Source organism: Penicillium hordei (genome assembly GCF_028827395.1).
Source record: "Penicillium hordei strain IBT 12815 chromosome Unknown utg000005l_segment0_segment0, whole genome shotgun sequence".
In the NCBI taxonomy this organism is placed as follows: domain Eukaryota; kingdom Fungi; phylum Ascomycota; class Eurotiomycetes; order Eurotiales; family Aspergillaceae; genus Penicillium; species Penicillium hordei.
This window is the reverse complement of record NW_026623146.1, coordinates 4,471,855-4,495,311: the sequence shown is the minus strand read 5'-3', so window position 1 is coordinate 4,495,311 and position 23,457 is coordinate 4,471,855. Positions and strand designations below refer to the sequence as shown.

At 46.4% G+C, this 23,457-nt stretch overlaps 6 protein-coding genes across 6 annotated transcripts; 3 read left to right on the top strand and 3 right to left on the bottom strand.

Annotated features, from left to right (window-relative positions):
• Window positions 1–214: 214 nt before the first annotated feature.
• Window positions 215–676, top strand: N7537_010507 (uncharacterized protein; the record flags this gene model as incomplete). Its single annotated transcript, XM_056901561.1, has 1 exon — window positions 215–676. One exon carries the CDS (start codon window positions 215–217, stop codon window positions 674–676), a length of 462 nt encoding a protein of 153 aa, XP_056750229.1.
• A 2,138-nt stretch (window positions 677–2,814) lies between these two features.
• On the top strand, window positions 2,815–3,667 carry N7537_010506 (uncharacterized protein; the record flags this gene model as incomplete). Its single annotated transcript, XM_056901560.1, has 3 exons — window positions 2,815–2,851; window positions 2,900–3,243; window positions 3,308–3,667. Coding segments are annotated over 3 exons (741 nt in total), but the record flags the coding sequence as incomplete, so codon positions are not given.
• A 475-nt stretch (window positions 3,668–4,142) lies between these two features.
• N7537_010505 (MFS transporter) lies at window positions 4,143–5,815 on the bottom strand (the record flags this gene model as incomplete). Its single annotated transcript, XM_056901559.1, has 4 exons — window positions 4,143–4,306; window positions 4,356–5,104; window positions 5,159–5,542; window positions 5,598–5,815. 4 exons carry the CDS (start codon window positions 5,813–5,815, stop codon window positions 4,143–4,145), a joined length of 1,515 nt encoding a protein of 504 aa, XP_056750227.1.
• Window positions 5,816–9,498: 3,683 nt separating this feature from the next.
• N7537_010504 (uncharacterized protein) lies at window positions 9,499–9,995 on the bottom strand (the record flags this gene model as incomplete). Its single annotated transcript, XM_056901558.1, has 2 exons — window positions 9,499–9,862; window positions 9,931–9,995. 2 exons carry the CDS (start codon window positions 9,993–9,995, stop codon window positions 9,499–9,501), a joined length of 429 nt encoding a protein of 142 aa, XP_056750226.1.
• Window positions 9,996–12,481: 2,486 nt separating this feature from the next.
• N7537_010503 (uncharacterized protein) lies at window positions 12,482–16,051 on the top strand (the record flags this gene model as incomplete). The annotated part of the gene is made up of 4 exons (XM_056901557.1): window positions 12,482–13,040; window positions 13,097–13,336; window positions 13,414–15,330; window positions 15,471–16,051. Coding segments are annotated over 4 exons (3,297 nt in total), but the record flags the coding sequence as incomplete, so codon positions are not given.
• A 1,877-nt stretch (window positions 16,052–17,928) lies between these two features.
• On the bottom strand, window positions 17,929–18,692 carry N7537_010502 (High mobility group superfamily; the record flags this gene model as incomplete). Its single annotated transcript, XM_056901556.1, has 2 exons — window positions 17,929–18,420; window positions 18,441–18,692. The coding sequence occupies 2 exons, from the start codon at window positions 18,690–18,692 to the stop codon at window positions 17,929–17,931; spliced, it is 744 nt and encodes a 247-aa protein (XP_056750224.1).
• Window positions 18,693–23,457: the final 4,765 nt, after the last annotated feature.

Below are 23,457 nucleotides of genomic sequence, written 5' to 3'. Positions count from 1 at the left end.
GACAGTTTCCACTTTCGGATAATATTTAACAAGGACCACCCGCCACGAGAAAAGACACTTGTTCAAAGTAGGAATGGCGGGTTTGGGTATACAGCAGTTAAAATAATGCCGTCCATCGTTCTTCACCTTCTGTCTTCCAGTGTTTGCCCTAACTGATTTCCTAGCTTACCTTGACATCCGTTCTTTAGCTATTGCACTTCAACCAATCACCACAATGCCGAAGGGTAGCTATATTCCTTGGACTGCATCCGAGGAAAACAACCTCGAGCAATGGATATCTAAGCACCTCTGGATGTCTTGGGAAAGAAGAGCCGAGGAATATTCCAAGCAACACAATAAAGGCAGATCATTCGAATCGCTGCGAGGCAAATACAACCAGCTTCGGAAAGGGATTAGAAGACGGCGTCCAATCTCTGACAGAATGCCTACACGTACCCGCACGATGATCCGTAGGGCTCGGTACCGGCGTCAGAAGCTTCCGGAGGGCTTCCCTCCCTGCCCCCCTGTCCACAAGCTTAAGGTCTCGGGCCCTTGGGCTCGTCGACTACTACAGCAAGGGCAGCAATTCGAAAATGCACGCCCACGAGCCTCAGTGGCCTCACAGAAAAAAGATGACTACGACCCCCCATATCCAGCACATCATGCTGCCCCGGGTAGGACACCGAAGCCTGTTTAACATTGCGTTGCCAATTACTGACTCCTTGTCTAGTCTTTATTAGCCCCAAACCGTTCTTTCGGCGGCGTGAACAACCAGCCTTTGTTTCACAGCTTTGGAGGATGATCCGCCGCATTCGCATATCACAGACGGGAGACAAATAGTGTCTTACAGGAAGAGGAAAGTCGGGCATATAAATGGACGTGGTGGCCTTGTGGAGGTAATGGAGATGTTCCTTTGTGGATGGGTGTCCGCAATAGCTTTATATATGAATAGACATATTGGGTGAAACTTGATTGCTTTCTTCCCTTTCTTCCCTTGCTTCTCCCATTCCCAAACCTAACATGGGGCTTCGTGCTCCGCTCTGGGGGAGCGCCACTAATTCTGGTCATCTCAGGAGGAAAAAGGTCGGGTAATAAGTGATCTGATGATGCTGAAAGAGAACTGGCCCTGGAAATGTGCATGGCTTGCATCTGTTTCCTGGCTGCCACTGACCTGTGCTTTAGGACCATGGGAAACTATTGTGCTTGTTAGCGAAGCTGTTGTCACCCTTCACGACTGATTGTTTCCACCTTGGTCTCTGTTTCTACTGTAGATTGTGCTTAGGTCGGTCAGGCTTGGTTATAAAACGATAGGAAATGGGCAGATTGCGTCCTGTGATCGGGAAGGACGATTTCCGGGTTACCTACTCTGCTTTCATCTTGTTGTGCTCGAAAGGACCTGCCTTCAAAGATTCAAGTATATCAACTCAAACATTTCACATACTAGTAGCCATAGACCGCTCCATTTCCTAATGAGTCCTGCCCTCGAGTTACAACGGAGGTTGACCTTGGTATCCGATGTAGCTCCACCTCGGTCTCATACCTCCATAGTTCCTGTAACTTGCTCAAATCACGTGGGACGGGTGACGGAGGTCATCTTCAGGGTGGATGTTTACTCCAGGATGTCCGGTAATTCCCCGACTCTTGAAGCCGGACGCCTGCTCGAGCTTGGGCAGCTACAATTCTTTTTCTCTGCTTAGATCCTCAACTAACTTAGCGTATTGAGTAGGCTGGGCACTAATCATGCATGCAACCAGATTGGGTTGCCTGATCGCCAGGGGTAAGAAAATGGCTTTAGTACGGTCCGTAATTACAGATACGCCTAAAGTGGGCCGCTTCCAAACCCCGAGGGCCCACATTCGAAGCATTTCCATGGTTCGCCCATATAATGGCTCCATAATATCTCCTTGGGGCAAATGACTCTTCGGGCCGATTCGAAATCCAAAGTCGACCGAAACATGGATCCAGACTAGACATTAGAACCGGGTTGACTGGTGGAAAAAGCCAGAATCAAGAACATCCGGCAAACATTCGAGCGATGACACTGGAAAGTTATACTGGTCTTCTACAATTTTTGTACAGTACCCAACCCATTGGAGATATCAATGACTCTGTATTTCAATTACCCCTAGTTGTCTCTATTTATGCTATTTCTCCATGACTAATGCCGAGTATTCGGAGCATCCATTCTTCCGGTCTCATGCAATATTCGTAAGGTATGCTTGACACAATATGCTATTGAGGAGAGACACACTTTCTAGCGGAGATATTCTGCCCCTCAAGCCCTTCAACTTGCGACACTCAAAGTCGAAGAATCTTACAACTGAGTGATCTAGCATAAAGCCCAGGACAGATTGTTCTTATAATTCGTGGGGTTGAACGGCATCCACTTCATCGTCACGCTTTCTCTGGCTCGCATAATGTTTTTCGTAGTACAAGTGGTACAAAGGTATTAATCTACTAGTTATTGGAGTTCTGAATGCAACTGCTTGACTAATTAATTTGTTGGAGATGACGGCTAGACGACATATTGAACAGACTTAAGCCTAGCTTCATTTCGGTTTGGTTGGGTGCAGTGCTAGTTCATTATGGTATCAACCGAAAAAGCGCTCTTGAACGCGACGTGCAAAACAAAATAACCGATATGGTGCGATGTTCAACTACCGTGCTACATTGAGATAAGTGGCACACTCATTCCATTTATCATCTCAGCTTTTATGAAGAACAAGTAGACTGGCGAGGGTGTGAATATATAAAAACGTACAGCCGCAACATACAAGATTAACCAACCCCCTGCAAGCCGTTCCATGCATTTTTTTCAGCTCCCCCAGTTTCGCAATGTCTACCAAAATCTACAAAGTCCTAATGCTTCACGGTACACCATCTCTAATACACCAGCATTTATAAGCTAACAAACTATTAGGTCATGGCCAGTCCGCAGACATCTTCAAACCGAAGACTCGGTATGTCCGAAATGTCTTACGCACACTGTCAAATGAGATGGACTTTGAGTTCCATCATCTGTCCGGTGTGTTGTCAGCCTACCCGGACGACAGCGATCTTAAAGACCAAAGAGTGTGGGGCTATGATGAACCAGAAAATGATAAAATCAATGGTTTGGAGAAATCCATTGAGCACATCCTTGATGCCCTTGACCAAGATGGTCCTTTTATTGGCATAGTGGGATTTTCCTCGGGTGCCGCCATGACTGCGATCGTTGCGTCGATCCTGGAGAAGAGAACTCCGATTTGTGGTGTTTCATGGAAGGTAATTGAAGTTGTCCGAGCATTATTACCTGGATAGAATCCCACGTCTGACTGGTCTTGCTCAGAGGCGCCATCCGCAATTACGATTCGCAATATGTCTCAGTGGCTTCAAATTAAAGAACAAGAGCTATGAAGCCTTTTATTCCCCAAAAATTATCACTCCCATGTTCCACGCCGTTGGCGAGTTAGATGCAACTGTTTCTCCCACCCAAACGCGGAACCTTGCACGGTGTTGCTTTTCCCCATGGTTCTATGAATTCTTTGGCGGACATTATGTGCCCCAGAGCAAAGATTTCCTCGGCTTTAGTCAATCCCTTAAGAGCTTTCTGACAGCGGCTTTGGGCCTTTCTGAGAGAGTCCAGGAGAGCTGGGTGGATATTGATATTGTTGATGAGAAGCTGGAGCGCAAAGCGCCATTCTTGCCATGTATGTCTAGTAATAGAAAACTTCGATAGAATTCAAAGCCTTTCAAGTTGCGGCAGACTAGGCATCCTAATACAACAATTTTATCACCGCTAGGCGTACACCCACTTGCTCCTCTAGTGAAGAATAAAAAAAAGTCACTGGAACCTGGAACATAGATTGTGTGCCTGTCCATGCCGGAAAAAAGGATAGATTGAGAGCTTAACCTTATAATCACGTCGACCTCAGCAGTTTAGATATATTGGAATGATAATCAAATCACTATTCATAAAGTCAACAAGTAAAAGAAAAACATTCAAATCTTCCTTCAGCTGGGGGTACATCCTTGTTGGAACTTATCAAGCCAGGAAAGCACAAATCCAATATCGTTCTACACGGAATTGTTTCATATTTATTCCACTATATTGCTACAGGATTTCCAATACAGCTCACACCCATGAGAAGACGCAATATGTACAGCATCAAAGAAACGTAGTGTCAAATTGACTCTGTTCCGGGCTCTTCAACTTCTGATAATTGGTGGTTTCGCGCTCTCAATCGTTTACCTCCAAAAAAAAAGGCCCAAGGAATAGGCAACAGTAGGACAGCGATAAATCCGAGCAAACTCGAGGCCCATGCAATCCCAAGTTTCGTATACACTACTCTGAAAGTCAGTAAGTGTTGTCAAGCAGGACTATTGGGGGTACTCACTCTGAACAGTGAAAAGAGGGAAAGCAGCTGCAAGACCATACCGAGCCAGACTATTTGCACTCATCGCGCTTGCCACCGTCGAGCCTTGGTAGGTGTCGACAATATACTGAGCGGTACTAACGAAGACGCAGATATTTCCCCAAGCAAATAGCGTAATTGCAGCCACCGGACTTGCCCATGGAATTTCAGCTCTGGATGTCCAACCAAACCAAAAGAGGCTAATGGGTAGTCCAATACTGCCAATTAATGATGGGTAGAGACGAAACTCAGGTGGTACCTGTCGCTCGCGATAGCTTGCCGCCTTTCGGCGATAAAGCAATATGTCACATAACAGCACACTGATGGCACCAAGCAAGCATCCGACGACTATGGAGAGAAACACAAGACCAGATGCCTCCATTCCAAACCCATAAATGTCCCGAAAGACAAGGGGGAAAGCAGCAAAGAACGAGAAAAGTGTTGCAAATTCACAGGCCACATAGAGGCAGGTTAAAGCTACTATGGGCTCGGTAAGAATCATCTGAGCTGGGCGGAGAAGAGCGACAGTTGTGAAATCCCTTAGCTTGGAAGAAAATGGTGGTGAGGGCGAGGATAAGCCAAGGTTCTTGAAGCGCCGGCGCTTGATCACTGGATGAAATGTCTCTCGAGCGAGAAACGTAGTGATAATGGCACACATGGCTATAAGCAGCATTGTCCACTGAGTCCAGCGCCAGCCCTTGCGATTGACCAAAAAGCTACCAATGACAGGCCTGCATACGTCAGTAAGTCTGTCAGTATTGTGATACGGGGATATGGGGCTTTACCCAAGACCAGGCCCAAGGAAATGTGTCAGGATAAATATAATGGACGGGATAGCTCGAGAGGAGGGCTTGAACGTTTCATTGATGGTTCCTGCAGCTATGGCCAACGGAGGTGCGAAAAAAAGGCCAGAGAGAAACCGCAAAGCACAAACCGCTGTAAATGTGTGACTGAGCCCAACGCCTAGTGTGAATATACTTCCAATCAATATAGAGCCGATATAAACGGGATATCTTCCAATTGTCTCAGACAGCGGTCCTCCCAGTACTGGACCTAGCGCCAGGGCGAACACGTAAAGCGACATAGGTAGAATGGCGACTGTACTGTTGACCCCAAACTCTTTCATAAACTCCGAATGAGCTGGCGACAAAATAGACACGCCAAGCGAGCTAGATGTTTCGTCAGTCAGAATGGCTAGCACACCAAAGGGAAATTTTGGCCCACGTTGTGAATGCCGCTGAGGCAACCATCAGCACCTGTTGAACCTTCCACTTTTTCGGCCAGTTGTAGGGATTGTTTGGATCGACGTCCCATTTCCAATCATCTTGATCATCCGGCGCATCTTTATTGCGGAGTGCAGCTTCGAGTTTGGGGGTTGCAACGCTCGACGGAATTTCCACCCATTTGCTGTCATCGTAATGTTGAACAATGATGTGATCCATGACGTATCGCAAATATTGAATAGCAGGTGGTTGTAGTTTCAAAAAAATAGAAATAAGTGAATGTCGATTTGATGGCTGCTAAACGACGTCGGCGCCGGGGTAAACTGACTATATAAATAAAATATACATTGAGAAAGGAGGAAGGGCCATATTAGGACCCCAAAAAATCAGACGACAGATTAGCAAGGCAAATGAAAGTGAGAATCCGTATTACCCAAGCAGAGTAGGTCTTAGAGATTATTTGAAACTGGATAGTGGCATTACCCAACCGGAAATGCCAGTGTTCTTACACAGGTCGGAAACGCAAACGTTCAAAATGCTCGAAGATCATCATTGATGCCGTTATTACTACGAGATGTCAAACCGGTCATAACGTATTTTGGGTGCTAAAATCACCGACCACGTGAGGCAGGTGTAATTCCAAGAAGAGATAGGGGAATTTTGTACGTGATAGGCCAATCATGCTTGAACGCTAACTCATCCGCGCCTACTTCGATAATAAGTTTATTTTTAGACGCTCTGGCCAGATCTCGTTTAATGTGTGACGCACTCCGTTTGAGTTACATACCCGATGCACATGAATTTCTCAGTTAGCCTTGAAGCCCAAAAAAATCACACCTTCAATCCATCATACCCGGGAAGGTATATATATTTGGTTTAGAAGACATGTCAAATAGATCGAGCCTGCACACACTCCTGCTTTTTTACCGATTGAGGCACATACAACACTACTGGGACGATGGATCAACCTTCAAGGAACGGTAGGTGCGGCTTTTGAAATACATAAGGGTCGGTTCCCAACGCTTATTATATTCGTCCAGGTTACCATTCGGATTTGGATACTGAAGCAGCATTCACCGGGCTCATAGAGGTGCTTACACCACCACCTTTCCTTGCCACTGGCAATGAGGGCCTTTGTCTAAGTTACCCATCTCTCTTCCCAATGCCAACCGGAGGAAGAATGGGCCGTCACTTGAGTATCGAGTGCTGTTTTTACCCCAGCTATGACAGCGCATGCGCCCAAGAATGGAAGGGCCCCGACCTATTGTCACTGTCCACCTGTACCGAGGATGTCTTCATCTACTTGTCTACTTTCCACCTTTTGGAGAAGCTAGATTGCGCAGAGATCCGGCTCTGGATCTTGAGTAACGAGGGCGATGGGATGTTAGAGGTATACCCATTTTTTCTCGCGCGAGGAGACTCAATGCTAGGAAGCCTACCCCAATTCCGTAAGCTTGTGCAGGAAGTTATCGCGACCCAGGATATGGAAAAATCCCATTTTCGCTTGTCCATCCGGCCTCGCAACCAAGGAACACCTGGTTCTTTTAATGCAAAAAGGACGTCCAACATCTGGCCGATGGTACATGTACCTGCTTCGCCGCTCGATCCATATTTGTTTGTGGAAAATATTGTGGGAGGTTATAGAAGATACTAGCTCTACGAGCATTTATCTTCAAACGTAAATCTATTAGAATTTGTGGCTGAAATAACTGAATGAATCCGATAAATTATCTGGATGGCAACAACAAGCTAATTCATCGTCCCTCATTTGTTTGACTTTCATTTGCTCCCCATTCGATCGAGGAGCCACAACGATGCTACAATTGATAAGGAATGGTATATAGTGGCTTGCTTGTTGACCTACATGGTTCAGATGGTAGAGCTCGTAGGTTTGCGAAATGGAATGGTCGTCCCGTAGTTAGTGAGTCTTCTGCGTGCAGTCTTGAGCGCTGGGAAAGGCGATTCTCAGGAAACTCAGCAGATTCCGAAATGCTAGCAACCCTTTCACCGGCGACTATGTAATGATGATGGCCTATCATCTTATCATATTCTCGGGCTCTGGAAGCTGGTGGTGCTTCAGTATTTTCATAGCCTCTGCAATCGCCATGCCTGCGCGCCTTACATCCTTCGCCAGCTGATTATGCGAGGAAGGTCTTTCTTTTGCTTCCTCGCGCTACGTATTATATGTAGTGTTGTCTCTAGCTGTTTTTAATATTGGTTAATTATCTACAAGACGCTCTCCCCTTCCATGTATAAGTGAGACCCCCCCCTATAGGGTGGTAGGAGGAAGCCTGAAAAGGAGGGGCATGTAATACAGCAGCGTATTTAGTTCCAAGTCTTGCTAACAGTCATTTTCAGCAGCCCAACCACCCAGAAAATCCAACTCCCTTTCATGATCGTCTCACGAAAACATTGGAACACGTGTCTTGGAATTACTCCCAACTGAACTCTCTTTGTAGCCTCTATATAAAGGGTGTGTTTACCCGCTCTGTAATTATCATCGGTCGGCCTAGTCGGAAAATTATTCCCGCAAACTCATTCTATTGGACCCAAGATGAAGATTGTCGAGAAGACACTCATTTTGTGCGCAATAAGCCTCCAAGTGGTCAGTCAGCCAAGCTAGAGTACGTCCAATTGCTATCATTTGATAGCTTGGTGCAACATTCAACAGTGGCCAAGGCGGATTAAGTCCCAGAGCAGTAAGTGATCAGGTATTTCGCTCAAGCTACCTAATAAAATTGTGAAGAATATAGATCTTTCGGCCTTCTTAGTTTCCGATCAATCCTCGAAGATGTCCACAAAGAAACGCAGTGTAAAGCGTCCCGATCTGCTTACTACCTTAATGAAGGCTAACCTTGTCAAATAGTCCAAGCCGGTTACTAGTTTTGATCGGACATATGGGGTTACATATACAGCAGCCGAGGTGTTAAATCGAGGGCAGTAAGTATTCAGTGATGAAGCAATAGAATTGCTACATAGACAGTCACTTGTCGTGCACACGAATAAAGAACTACCTTATTAGTGCAGGATTCATGGTTCCCCATCGAATCCTATTGTAAGGACGCTGAGAATGTAGAGGTGAAGCAAAAAAGTTCAGAAGGCCAGTTACAGGTTTACTGGAAAAATATGTCATTGGTCTGACTGCTATGGATGCAGAAGGCAAAGCCGGGACATGGAAGGTCTTCATAGCTAACAACCGATAAGCTCCTCTGTCTCGGGAGGACTTCTGGCGGCACAAGAGAATTAAAGGCAAATACAATCGACAGATCTGAAAAGAAGCCTTTAAGTTCAGGATTTGCGCAAGATTCAATAAAGCGGTGCACGAGTTGGGGGACTTGTGTCTATCAATGGTTCTAGCTGACTTAGCATCTCACTGCTCTGCCATTGTCATAGAATTATTATATGATGATCTAGAAGCGTCTCTAATACTCCTATATCACGAATGAGGTCACTCGTGGCCTTCTCTGCATTACGTACGATGGTCTTAGCACGCTGTTCTACTTTCTCTGTGGCCCGAACAGTGAACCAAGCCTACAAAAGCCGAAAACTTGATGGATAGGTTCTGCGTCTGTGCTGATGGCGTTCAATTCCACTGTCCGTGACCAGGAATGGAGGAATACTGTTTAGTAGGGGCTTCCTTTGTTAACAACTGAGTTCGACCTCGCTCATTCCCAGGTTTCTATAAAAATCTTAGAGTGAATCAGCTCCGCACTCCTATAGTACTGTCTCGGCTTATTCAAGTCAAGAAGCGAGTTCAGACTACTAACCATCGTCGCCTCCATTGGAACCCCCAATAGTAGTTTGCTGGATTCCCACGAGCTGTCAATCTAGCTGTGCGCCCACTAATATCCGGCACTGGATGCAGTAGCTAGGACTTTGGTTTTCATCGTGACATATGTTGTTTACTTAGCATTGATAAACCAATTCACTATCACGAGGTTTCCGTACCTAGTGGCTCCGGTAAGAGCACTCGGTACCATAGTAACCTCCTTGGGCATCAGTCTGAGCACCTCCACCCAGAAGTATTTGCACCGCTCTACACTCTCGCGACCTGCCGCCGCCTGAAGTGCGGGGTTATACTTGAACCCCTCCGTATTTGGATTCGGCCCACGACCCAGCAGAGAGCGCGCGGCCCTTAGGGGCTTGCAGGAAATATCTATGTTATAGTTTTTGTCGATCTCCTGTGTAAAAGCTTTACGAGTCTCAAATCGACCCGAAGGATCCACAGAAAGAACGAAGTACAAACACAGAGGTGACAGCCAACTTCTTGAAACTAGGAAATATATTGTGCAAGGTACATTTATGGTAAAAGAGACACATTGGAAACAAGATACCCGTCATCGGCAGACTCGTCATATTTGTACCCATGAACCTCGCCCAGAAATTCGAGTGGCGCCATCTAGGGGACTATCGAATTGTGCGGTGATGATGACCTCATTATAGATTGAAATTCGAACCTCATTTGGACCAAAAATCCCATTGAAGTATGGTTTGCCAGTCATCTCTGCGATGGAATCGTAGGTAAGAGAGACAGCTGGGTGATGGAAATCAGGAAGTGGCTGTGATATGGTACCACTGAAAGAACAAAGAATGCCTTGGATAACAAATCTTGCCTTTAGTCGGTGGTTTCGGTGTTGTAGCTCCCCTTGTACGCAATGCATCTATTACACAACGAAGTCAGTTAGTGTCAGCAGAGGAATTGCTGCACAAAATACCTACAATGTATTGAAGCTTTCGGCAGTGTCAAGAAATAAAAGAGTGTCCAGCTAGCCAATTTCTGAGTAAATGGCCAAGGTGCTCAATACATAGATAGCGGATTGATATGTTGTGTACGCGTCGACAGAGGAAACCACTCGGGGTAGAATATTACTCTGAAGCATGATGTCCTTGAATATTATAACATTCAAATTCACTTCTAGGATGTCAATGTTTAAATTAATACACGACTACCTGTTGAAGTTTGATCTGATCATGACCAAGGTGGATGGATATACAGTGAGGCCGGTGGTTATTTTTCTGTGTGGACCTTGTATGCCCCTCCCGCAGTTGTATGTCACAATAGGAATTGAGGAAAACTAGGTAAATGAGAAGCGGAGCAAGACCAAGTCGAAAAATTCTGTTCCTATCCAGTGGCAACTTACGAGATTATTCCAGCAACGGTGAACAGTCTCATACACATACACATAGTCTGAACACCAATATTTGTTTATTGTCTGCGCACGTAAAGTGAAGTTCATGATCATGTATATCATTGGCCAAATTCCACCGAGGCTCCACGCCCATACAAAGAATTTATGAAAGTGTTTGATCGGTCGCAAAATATAGACACTTTGTCTAGGCGGCAGGTTTAAACAAAAGTGGGGTACAGTCTCTCCCGAAGAAACAGGCTTGACGCGGACTTTGTTCTTTTTACGTTCATTGACGTCGTTACGCGGAAGACCACTATTAGTTAGTCACAAGAAGCTCTTGGATTAATCACCATGAACCGTTGAACAGCGCACGAGCATGATAATAGCCCGCGCTCGATGTAATCGGTGCCACAGTAAGTAGCATCTCAAGACTGTTCAGCAATTTAGAAGCGGTTTATTTTTTATTATTTCACCAATGCCCCACTAAATGCACAGGACCAACAGTCAGTTCACCATTTGTTCAACGCAAGCACTCTTTCCCTAAACAAAGACAAGCCCCAAATCAGGAACATTCTGCGCATTAGACAAACCACCTGCCAGCAAAGAAAAAGACGGGCCTTTGCCTGGTACGTGTAGGATTACTGTCAATTGTGAACAACTTTCATTAACCCTTGACATCTGCGGTACGCAACTATTCTTTATACTTCAATATTCGTAACAAAAATATACGGGGTCATCAAACGGCAACATTTGCTATCATTTTCAGTCAACCAAATCCCAAATACGGCTATTAGCAGAATAATGATTCTCTAGTATGAACGCAACCAAAATTATCCAGACGCTCATGTGAGCACGAGCTATGAGGTTTCACACAATGTGGGTGTTATACATATCATGGGCATATTCGGGATATTACTGACCTTGTTTGATTTACTATTTCAAAGCGGAGTCAACACTGAAAGGATTGCGGGATTATCCGGCTCTGGTGAGCATGAACGGTGGGAGTAATGACGGGCTTTGATCTACGGCGTCTGTACCTAACGCGCCCATCACTAGCCGCATCCGTGTAAAAACCCAGATTTCCCAACCGCACTTGGCGGCGGTATAGTCTCATTGGCTAGACTCTGTATTTTATCCCGTTCTAGTCTGAACAGAAAGCACAACGGGAGGTGGGGCCGACCTATTCTCGAGTCCCTGCCCAATCAGTAATTCCCATCCCCTCCTTTCTCTGAATTGGAAGCGAGATTATGGAAGAAAACCACCCGCACTAAAATTATACTTTGATAACAATTTGGACGCAGGTACGAGTAGTGGACTCTGCTTCAAACGGGTCAGATTCGGGACTCGAGCTTCCCACAAAAAGTGTACTTTACTCCGGCCAAGGCATTATTTTAGAGACGCAGGAATATGGCCTACCAGCCATTATTGTTGTTTAAACACGATCCACGGAGCGGGGAAAAAAAAAAAAAAAAAAAAGACCGCCCCAATTAAAATAGTGGTAATATAATATATACTCTAGCGGGCAAAGGGCAAATGATAAATTATCTAAGTATCCACACACGTGATGTCAACGAATGGATTTATAACTAGCGCTGTCGGGGCCCTGCGTAGCATCCGGACATCACTGTCACCTTTTCATGAAACGTTGTCACATTGCCATGTTTGTCCTCGATTAGACGGCAGTTTTCGGTAATTTGTTCTTCTATGTGCCCACAGGCTTCCAACTGATTTTTACTCAGATCGAGTCACATTCCAGATGGTTACCAACGCTGTCGCTGTTGAAGGCTCTGGCCGCAACATTAGAGAAGATGACTGCATACTGAACTGTCTACCAGAAATGAAAAGCGTGTATTCTGAGCATTTCAAGTCTTTCCAAGACATGCTGTCTTTGGTTCTTCAGCACTCTCGGTCACATTTCAGGGCCCTGGCGGGGCGAGAGAGCTTTGCTGGGTTCTTGAACGTTCCCCTCATAAGCGACGTCCTAGTGAAGACGATAGAAGGGATGTTTGAAGCACCGAAGCCTTGTGTGCTTCCGCTCCAGAACGACGAAGCCAGTGCCAATATTAATTGGCTTGACGTTGTCAAGGAAAGGGATTATCAGGCTGAATACAAAGGGAATGGCAGCTACCATTTCCATATGCGGGATCGGGGCGTGATTGTCCAGTTGTCTGCTTTTCAACATAATATGGTTCTTTCAGGATTACCCCGGAAGCTGATTCAACCATGGTCCTACGAAAAGGACGTACAGACAGAACTAAACACCTTGGCGCTGACAGCCGAAATGACATCACGGATGAATCAACTTGCATCAGAAAGTAAGCCCACTCAAACATTATATTTATCCTATTCACTCGCTTACATCACCTCGCAGTCATCAAAGCCAATAACACTGTGCTTGAAGAGATACTAAGAAGAGATCGAGTTCTCCGCCGCAATCCGGAGCCAAGTCGAAGATCGGCGGGCTCGCCCTTTTCTCTGGAATCAACCGAAGAGCCAGCAAACTTTACACCAGTGCAGAATGACGCTGATTCGCTGGATGTAATGGCTATCGAGACTCAAGAGACAGACGCGCAAGCCAGCGCTTCAAAACGCGGCGTTGGAACACGGAACTGTAAGTCGTGTACATAGGAACCATGGCATTGAAACTGAAGAGGTTGAAGAAACGTACTAATAATTTGGATGTACCAGTTTCCAAAAACAAGGCTTGGCCTGCAGAAGTATTGAAGCGGCTTCCTCTATGGTTCGAAGACCAAGTACGGAAGAATCAGTCGCAGGAAGAGATTGCACACAATTTTCACGGAACATTCAAACAAAAAAGGACTTTCCATGCTATTGAGGCAAAAGTGTATTTCTTAACAGGAAAAAGTCCTTTTAGGAAGCGCAATAAGAAGACTTCGCGCAAAGGACCTGTGTCTTCGACACCACGCTCCTCCCCACCACCGGTTCAACCCTCTGGATCAGTGGATTCCACCCAACAACTGTTCTCGAGGTCGAACATCGAGGTTCACGCTTTGCGTCTAGCCCCGAACCTGCTTCCATATCTGGATTCTGAAGACTGCGAGGATGGAGATATTTACGCCCTTCATGGTGTTCAACCGGTTGACCCTGAATCAGAAACTAGCGATCTACATGCAGTACCTGAACAGGATACTGCGAATCAAATGTTAAGGTGCCAGCGCGCACCTCAAGAGCGTGAATCTCAGTCAGGTACAAGCCAAAGTGAGTCGCCAGTTCGTGGAAGCCACCAGGCGGAAGAATCGCCTAAAGCCCATCCAGGTTTCTCAGATCTGGTGGGCGAGAGTCAGCCAAGGAATGGTAATCCAATCAATGTTTTCGGTGCAACATCAGAGATGGATGATACTTGCTTGCCTCGAAGCTCTCCCTTAGAACCCCCTCGGATATCAGAACCTATCCAATCGCCAATCCGGCATCCCTCTGAAGGCGATACCTCACTCAAAGAGCTAGACCAAACGCTTTCCCATTGTGCCGAGTCCAGTACAATGCGCATGGAGCAGGCAGACACTGCACATGGCAACCAATCATCAGAGAGGCTTTCTCCGCAATTTTCATCATGTGAAAATCTATTGACTAGAGGTTCCGAAAATGAGGGCTCTAATGATGAAAGCCACACAGAAAGTGTGCCCAGGTCACCAACGCCCTTCCAAGTTCCTGAACCAAGCTCCACTCGTAACTCGACAGAGCATCACCCTCAAAACTGCGGAATGGATGAGCCAACCATTGATGCCTCTGGAAGACCTTCGATTGACGAGGAATGGATTATAAGATGTCTGAATGAGAGATCTCAAGCACAGGCGGTGCGTTCTCATCGCAAATGGAAAGTTGAGCACCTGAACCGTTTATCAGAGTGGTACATGGAACGAAAACATCTACCAGAGGATAGTCTTGAGGCTGCGTTTCTGCGAGATTTTGGCCACTATCGAAGTTCCTCTGCTATTGTTACAGCTTTCCGCAAAAGAAGAAAGGCAGGTTCTCGCCATAAGAATGCAGCCTCAAGCCCCGCTTCAGGTCAACTAGCTTTGGTTAGCCCGGCCGTTCTCGATACTATGCCGGCATCACGATCACCCAATGCCATCATTGGATCCGACACTCCCAGCTTGCATTCATCCCATACTGCAGCAGTACCGAGCAATGAGAATACTACGCTCAAGCACCCACCGCTGGAGCGATCTAGATCGCGACACCTTACTCAGCCGCAGATCCTAGGCAACACAGACAGATTTTATCGCGATATGGCTCCACCATTGCATGAGAGCGAAGAAACAGTGGATCAAAGTTCACCGGCTGCCGTTGCCTCCGAATCCGCTTCCGAACAGATGGTATGTTCGACACCCGACAGCGCCGAAGATACCCCCACGTTGGGCAATCGGCGCCACCGAGTTGAAATCACGCCAAAACCTCCATCCAGGTTCACAGCAATTAATGGCGGGAACGTTCATCCCACTGATCCAAATTTAATTGCCCAGCCGGAGACCAATGAGCGAGACGCTCTACCTAATGGGCAAGGAGGCCAGCGAGCATCAAAAGAAAAGTGTGTCGGGCAGAGAAGAGATGGCCCAAATGTGTCACAGGAAGAAGGGCCCCAGAGTAAGCTCTCCTCTAGTGTAGTGTCCGCCATAGTCACTTGGCCCATTGAAGAGTATCAGATCTATATGTGTCACATGACCTTATACTTCACTTTTCTTCGTCTATGTGTCTTTGCTTCTCACACTGACTGTTTTCATTAGCCTTTGCAGGTGGAAGAGGTCGCCCCAATGAACTTACCCCTGAGCACGAACTGGCAAGTTCAAATAAATCGGGGCTGTCCACCGGAACACTGGAAGGAGTTGGGTACCAGCGACCACTCCCAATTGGTACTTCAGACGCCAACATTGCACAACTGGGAACGCGCACAGATTTGCAGAACACATCGCAGTCTCAAAAACGAGACGTCGATATCCCACCCCCAAACAACCCCCAGCCCACTTACATACAAAATCCGATCCCAAATTTCCAGCCCAACTCCCAAATTGCAAACTCCCAACCATCCCATTTCTGCAGGCCCAATTCCCGATCCGGGGCTTCTCAAACTAGCAGTGTGCTAGGAAGCGCTCACACAGGCGGTTTGTTCACACCCTATACTAGTGGTCCCACGTATCCTGACATGGGGTCCGAAGCAGTTGTTCCAATACCAGTCTCAGCATCGTTCCTGAGCAGCCCAACCGGTCTTCTTCACTATCCCCTTAACAAGTTGCAGGGAGGCGGTGCCGAACGGTACCAAGGCCCTCCGCTCCCATCCGTGGCGCAACAAATATATTACCATCGTGCGGGTGAGCCTGTTCATAAATAGCCACATGTGCTGTCTGCACCTTATACTTTCCTGCCTCTCAAAATGGCCCAGGATCCTCCAATCCTTGGTCTCTACCTGCCAGGCCTTCAGAAAGTACCATTGCCGGTCCTGGGTCAAACGTAGAGTTTCGGCCAAAAACAATCTACTGAATAACTATGCGCGCCATGTGGCAAGTAAACCCACTGTTCGTGCTTTGGCTATCCTTTTACTACTCGCCTGGCATTTTGACTTGAGAATGGTCCCTCTCTCCCGGGGCCTTATTTAATTATTCGCCAAGACTGAAGATTAATTTGACTCGATTTGCAAATCGATCCACCTCAACTACACCAAAATGTACGGATCACTCTCGTTGGCGGACTTTAAAGAAATTTGAGCCGATTATTAGGGTTTCTAGAATGGCACGTGATCTAAGGCGATGCGGTCTTGTCTATCTGGTTTTTACTTTGACACTTGGAACCTTCCCTGTTCTGAGCCTTTCATATGAAGCGTTCGAACTTTAGTCATGATTCGTGTGTTCTTATCCAGTGCTCCATGTGCCAATACCTGCTACGAGATGAGAAATTCAGCTGTTCGTATGTTATATGTTGGTGTATTGCGCTGTTACTTTGTCATCGTTCGGCAAGATCCTTTCTCACTCTAGACCAGTCTACAGAGTACGTTTCCGCGAGGGGGACCGCATGCGCTGGGAATCTCTTTCAGTATGTTAAGAGACTCGCCTCCGATTTGACTCCAGACCAAATCACGAACGTCACAGTACAGAAGCAGGGGTGATTGGGCTATAGGTCACCGTATTTGGAGACAGGCATTTACATATCGAAACGAGGAAGAATGTCTGGATTCGGCCCTTGGGACTCAAATGATCACTACTGAGGCGGGTAGAGATGACTATGATGGTAATGTTCCCCTTTGTAGCTTTGAATATGGCTGTGTTCTCTCCCGGGGAGAGGGGGGGGTCATTGCACAACTGGGAACGCGCACAGATTTGCAGGACACATCGCAGTCTCAAGAGCGAGACGTCGATCCCACCCCAAAACAACTCCCAGCTCACTTACATACAAAACCCGGGCCTAAATTGCCCGCCCAACTCCCAAGTTGCAAACACCAGACCATCCCATTTCTGCAGGCCCAATTGCCGATCAGGGGCTTCTCAAACTAGCAGTGTGCCAGAAGGTGCTTACACAGGCGGTTTGTTCCCACCCTATACTAGTGGAGTGGTCTCACGTATCCTGACATGAGGTCGGAAGCAGTTGTTCCAATACCAGTCTCAGCATCGTTCATGAGCAGCCCAACCGGTCTTCTTCACTATCCCCTTAACAAGTTGCAGGGAGGCGGTGCCGAACGGTACCAGGGCCTCCGCTCCCATCCTTAGCGCAGCAATTGTATTACCATCGTGCGGGTGACCCTCATTGATAGCCGCCTGTGCTGTCTACCCCTTATACTTCCTCGTCTATCGAATCCAATTTGGTAGCATGGCCCCAATGAAATTTGACATGGCATGGTTTGGATGATGTGTCGTACAAATCTATAGTACCCAACCTTCGAGCCATTGAAAAGTAAGCCTCGGAGATTGAGAAGAGCTACGCGACTATATTATCTATTTGCCTGACATCAGATACAACTGTGCTGCACATATGTGCTTTCAGGTAATAAAGACAATTTCACATGAAATACTCAACATTGGCCGAATTTAGGTCATTCTATACATTGGGCCCGCCGCTAGTAGATACTTTCATAGCACTCGCACCAGCTCACGAGAATAGATGCTGGCCAGTCTTTGCCAGATTGCTTCGACAAAAGCCAAAGCATCACAGTGATCTGGTACAGACGACTTATAATACCAACTCGCGCTGCAAGATCTAAACATGCCACAGGTTTCCTTGCCACTGAGGGTCCACAAAGCTCCCATCGAAGAGGGTGTTAGTCAGGGGGTGGATTGGCTGGGGACACAGCAAGTCACAGTGCGGTTCTCCAGGAAGCCTAACCAAGCTCTTGAAGTAGCCTCCTTGGAAACCACCTTCAATGGGAGCGACGGGGGTTTCCAGAATATCTACGGGATGAGTGCCCGAGAAGCGATAATTGTTAGGGCTTTGGATGCCAATTTCAAACCCCTGTACGGAAGACCAGTCACAACTGATATTCTCGGAAAATCCAGAACTCTCAAGATGCGCCATGGGATTGGCAATGGGTTGCCTTTTTCGCGCCTTCCTTTTGAATTTGTAGCCTGGGTGCGCTTCGGCATGACCGTTGTGCTCAATCTCGGCTAATTGTTGGAATTTGTCGCGGACACTCTGTGGTTCTTCTCCGCATCTCTTTCCCGCAATAGAGGAGATGTCTCGAGGGTTGTGCCGCTGCGATTGTCTTTTGATACATTCTGTATTGGCCCACCGGTACAGCAGTTCATGGGCCGTGGAACCCTCCCTTTCTGCTCTGTCTCCTTCCGGCGCTCTTCAACCGGCCGTCGCACCCATGTGTCTATATCCAGGATTGGGGTATCGGTCATGTCTAGAGTCCACTTGCTCGGTTGGTCCGTCAGGTCCCAGGGTGTGTCTTGGGGCATATCACCCCACGACAAATCCCGCCGTTTTCGAGTAGACCGCTTAGAATTTCCACCGCTGGACATCGAGAGGGATTCGGAAGATGAAGTGAAAGATGACGAGATGGTTTGTCCAGGCCTGCTCGTATGATGGATGTCTGTCGGAGTAGACATACAACCCAACCGACTCCCGCAATATTTTGCTATCGGTTTTAGCATGAAGGACTCCAAGATAAAGTTTGTAGCTTCTACCGAGAATTGACAAAAACTAGTCGATATAGTAAACAAAGCGAGACGCAGCGAGACAAACACTATCCGTAACTGTGAAGGTCAGACTCTGTAGCATCAGCCAGAATATTGGGGAAGAAGTCACTGTTGGGTGAAAAGTAAGAGATAATAGAAACTGCTGCCGAAAATCAGGGAGGGCAGACTGGGAATAGCAAATCGCTTCAACGAGGAGTGGTTTGGCAATGTTTATGCAAATTCTCGAATTTGGTTGAACCTGGTTTTGACCCCTAATCTGCCTCACACTAACCCTTGACGCACAGGCGGTGCTCCGACAGATCGGGCGCCACAAACGGTCGTCGTTTGGAGTGGCTGCCCTTATTTTGGCTTGCTCTTCTCCACTCCCCAAGCTAGAAGTATTTCCTCTCTGGTGCAAATCAGTAGTTGATTAAAATTGAAATTTTGGTTATCCCTGTGGCGTTTTCTCCTATCTAGATGAATTTACTTTATGCTAGGTAGTAGAGCTCCGTATATACATGCCACAGAGTGCAACCATTTCCAATCATGCCTAATACAGTAGTAGTTTTCGAAATCAGCTATACCGCACTCTTGCGACTTCTTTCCCGGAAAATAAATCCGAAATGCGCTTATCCACATTGGGCTACCGCTTTATAGATCTGGCAGAATTGAAATGGTAATGATCGTAACCAAGCGATGAGTCACTAGTTCTCTATTATTATGGCACTCTCGGCGCATGCCACAGTACATCTTAGGGACTAGTGTTCTCTGCCTAGGAGGCAACGAATATTTCCCTGGCAGCAGCTAGAGTTGCCTAGCTATCAAGTTGCTGCCCTCCAGCTTCGACCAGTTTGTCATGGTACAACGACCTAATTTCTTCACAAACAGCCCAAATCCGTCTGCGGTTGGCCAGTCCAGGAATATGATCAACTTTCCCTTCTTTGTACCAACATTCTCTTTCAAGTCCTACAATAATCACGGACAATCTGGCCTCTAGAGCCTGTGATATGAATGGATCAATATCATGAATTTCCCAAAGCCAAGGTATATCAGTTTCAAGCTTTTGTTTCCAGGAAAGGTCTGGACAAATATGCATCGAAAATGATACAGATTTTAGAGCGAGCACGGATGAAATTGGGAGGAAGTCGAATACTTCCTGCCGTAACTCATAGGGCAGCTTGCCGAATATGTCGTGACTGATTTGTACCGTCCGAGACTGACGATATTTCTTTTTCTCACTGACTAGAAGGTCTTGAATTATTCCCAGGCAAGCTATAAGCTGAGGTATCTTAACGGGATGCGTCACCAGGACCTATTGGTTTTTTTTCCTTAGTAAGACCACAGTTCATTTAAGTGAAGGTGCGAGTTACCTCTTCGCCTCTTCTGCATTTCCAATATTGTTCACGGAGCGGATGAGGATTGCCGTAATCCAACGCCAGGTGATCCCGAAAGTCTTCTCTTCTCTCTTCGCAAAGAGCATGAAGCATATCTGTGTCTATCTTCTCATACTTAAAACATCGGAGAAGGATGTCCTTATAGCAGACCTCATGAAAAGGAAAGACAACTTGGTTTCCCTCCTGCGTGGGGTCGTAGTATCTGACGAGAATTAATACCAAATTAGGATAGAGAAATTGAAACATACGCGCATAACCAGGGCATTTCGCCTCTTTCATCAATAGGAATATTGGGATCTAATACAGGGTGTCAGACAAGATAAAAACCTAGAACTTGAGATCGAATCTAACCGTCGCCTGGAGCCACAACGATTGCTCCCTAAAAGACCCTGTTAGGAAATTTGACTGGTAGTCATGACCAAGGAGCGATTCACATAGTCATCATAAATTCCCGGGCCTGTGATGAAAGATCTGTACTTGAAAGGATAAGCATGTGGTTTGATGAAACGAGGATATTACTGACTTTCTCTCTCTAGGGCTGTTGGCATTGAGGCCAAGGGCACGGAGCGTGTGTAGCCATTGAAGATCACTATCGCCAATGACTTCTCCACTGTATGTTAGATCGGTCTGTTCATCGAAATCAATGGAGAGATGGCTTTTGAATGTTGAGCCACATATCGCGCAATAGGAGTCCCAGCCGCCCATGATCGCGATGGACCTTGACTTCGGTATTTGGGTTGTTAATCCAGACGGAATTGGATAGAAAATGCATAGGGTGTGGGAAGAGGTAGGCAGCAATCACCCTAACCCTGAATTGGTTTAGTGTGTTTACTGTTTACTCCATTTGGCTGGAATAAGTATTCCCCGAAGCACCATCATTACGATAACAGTTCTGCCAGAATTATGAGGTGGTAAGCCAAACCAGCCTAGCGCGTGTCGGAATTGGTTTCTCCGAATCAAGAAGAAAGAGTATGGAGGTATAGCTGACTTCGAAAACTACTGTACTGCTGAAGAAATAGATTGCCATTGATACATATTTTCAACCAGAAATCCAGCCTGACTGGGCGCCAAATGACTTGGACATGTCCTTTTCTCTTTTCCGAAGGGCACGACTACCCTATGCAAATTTTTGATAACATCATGACTACGTAACCTCTAATACAGCTATAAAGAATCATAAAGTTTGCATGTCGTAGATCGTAATCAATCGTGAAATGCAGGCTTTTGCATTTGCTTGTAGCTAATCCAACAATGATTGCTACCAATCATCTCTCCAAAGGGTTAGAGTTGTGCAAAGGCCATGTACTGCATTAGTAGGGCGTATCGCTGCGTGGAATCCAGGTCTCTAATTTTAAGCTCCCTATACTTCTTACGCGTATCATTAGCCGGGGTTGTATTATTACATGTCCAGACAAACCAATATACTTCACTTTATCATATGATTAGGGTTTTGTAAGAGCATATCATACAAGGCGATGTCGGGGCGCCATGGTAGAGTCAGTCAACATGAAGGGATGATTTAGGTCGTACATTCGTACAGTATGGAGGATTTACTGATATACATTCTTGTAATTCAGTCGAATATGGAGCCTGGGAGAATTCATCGTCCCTCAAAATGTTGGTGATAGTAGAACAGAAGCACAGGCCGCTTGGCACGTTCCAAAAGCCGAATTGCAGGCAAGTATAGAAGCAGGTGCGGTTGCACCCAGCGTAGCTCCCCATGTGAAGCCTGCTGCCGAGTAACAGGCCATTACGACCGTTGCACATCCTGCTTGACATACTCCATAGGCGGCTGGGCCGGCGGATACAGCGGAGCTGAAAAACAAATATGCATAGAGAAGAGCCCACGAACTCATCATTGTCTTGAATTGCGAAGGATATTCATCAAATTTATCGATTGTGATAAGACTAAATAAATATAGGTTGGAGGTTGTCGCGGAAGAAATTTTATTGTTCCGAGTTTCATTCTCACCCGCATCGCGAGAATCTTGAGAGAAATTAATGTCTACGGGAGTCTTTCCATGACGTGTAGGCGGACGGTGGCTGTTCGAATCACCTATCTTAGACGCTGGAGTACTGCGTTTTCGAGAGGAAGAATGCAAGCTTGGAGTCATCATGACGCATTCCGGTAGTCATTTTCCAACGTTGACGAAATGGGTTGGAAAACCAAGAATATCAACCAGTTCACGATTCGAGGTTTCTTTTCGAGCCTCTATGGCCCTCACATCAAAATCCGAGCCGACATAAATTTCTCAAAGGGTCTTCTGCGCAGATATCTGAACTTCATGGTTAGAGCATGCCCTATTCAGAGAGGTTGGCCTTACCGTTAGCTTGCAAGGCGAGAAACTGCTTCAATAAATCTAAATAGGTTCGGTATCAAAACAAGACTTGCATGTACAGTATGGATGGATGGTTTCATTTACGCTGACCCCTCGCTTTGGGCAAAATGCAGCATACCACTATGACGTAAACACATAATTGTTTCCACGATTTTTGTTCTGAACTTCCTACTGCGAACTTTGAGCCTCACCGGCGAAGGACTTTCTTGTTCCACTCTCCTGTCAACCAGGTCTGGGATACTCCATATCCCGTGTGATAGTGTGTACCAACAGAGACTTGATAGGTTTCTTAGAGTTGCCGGCACTGGGATTCGAACCCGAGAACCCTAGAAGATGCAGGGACCGACTCCACATCTCCTGTATCAGGACCACTTTTCTTCACGTTACAGGGCGGAAAACCACTTCTGCTATCGACACCACGGTTAATAAAGTTGAGGGTGCTGGGTTTCGAACCCAGTGTTTCCAAGATTGCAGTAAAAACGAAAACTTTGAATGATGGCGACGCTAACCACTGCGCAATCCACCCACCCCCTATATGTACTGTATCAAAACTCTCACTAGAGCATCATTAAAGCATGCTTCAGTTAAGCCAACAACGACGAAAGCCAAACGATTCGGCCTGCAGCACTGACGCCGCTATTATCCACATGAGGTGATCTAAAGATTCTGAACTAGGTTGAGTATGGAAGATAGAGGAACGTGTTCTAAGGGTAAACCTTTTCCCTGGGGAGCCATTTCCCTTGCATGGTACATAGTAAGAGTTTACAAAAACGTGCGATTTTTATCCGTTGGCTATTCCCTTCATGATTTTAATGTTGTAATGTTCACATAGAAAAATTGCCTTGCCAAAAATGTGGGTCAATTGATCAGTTGACC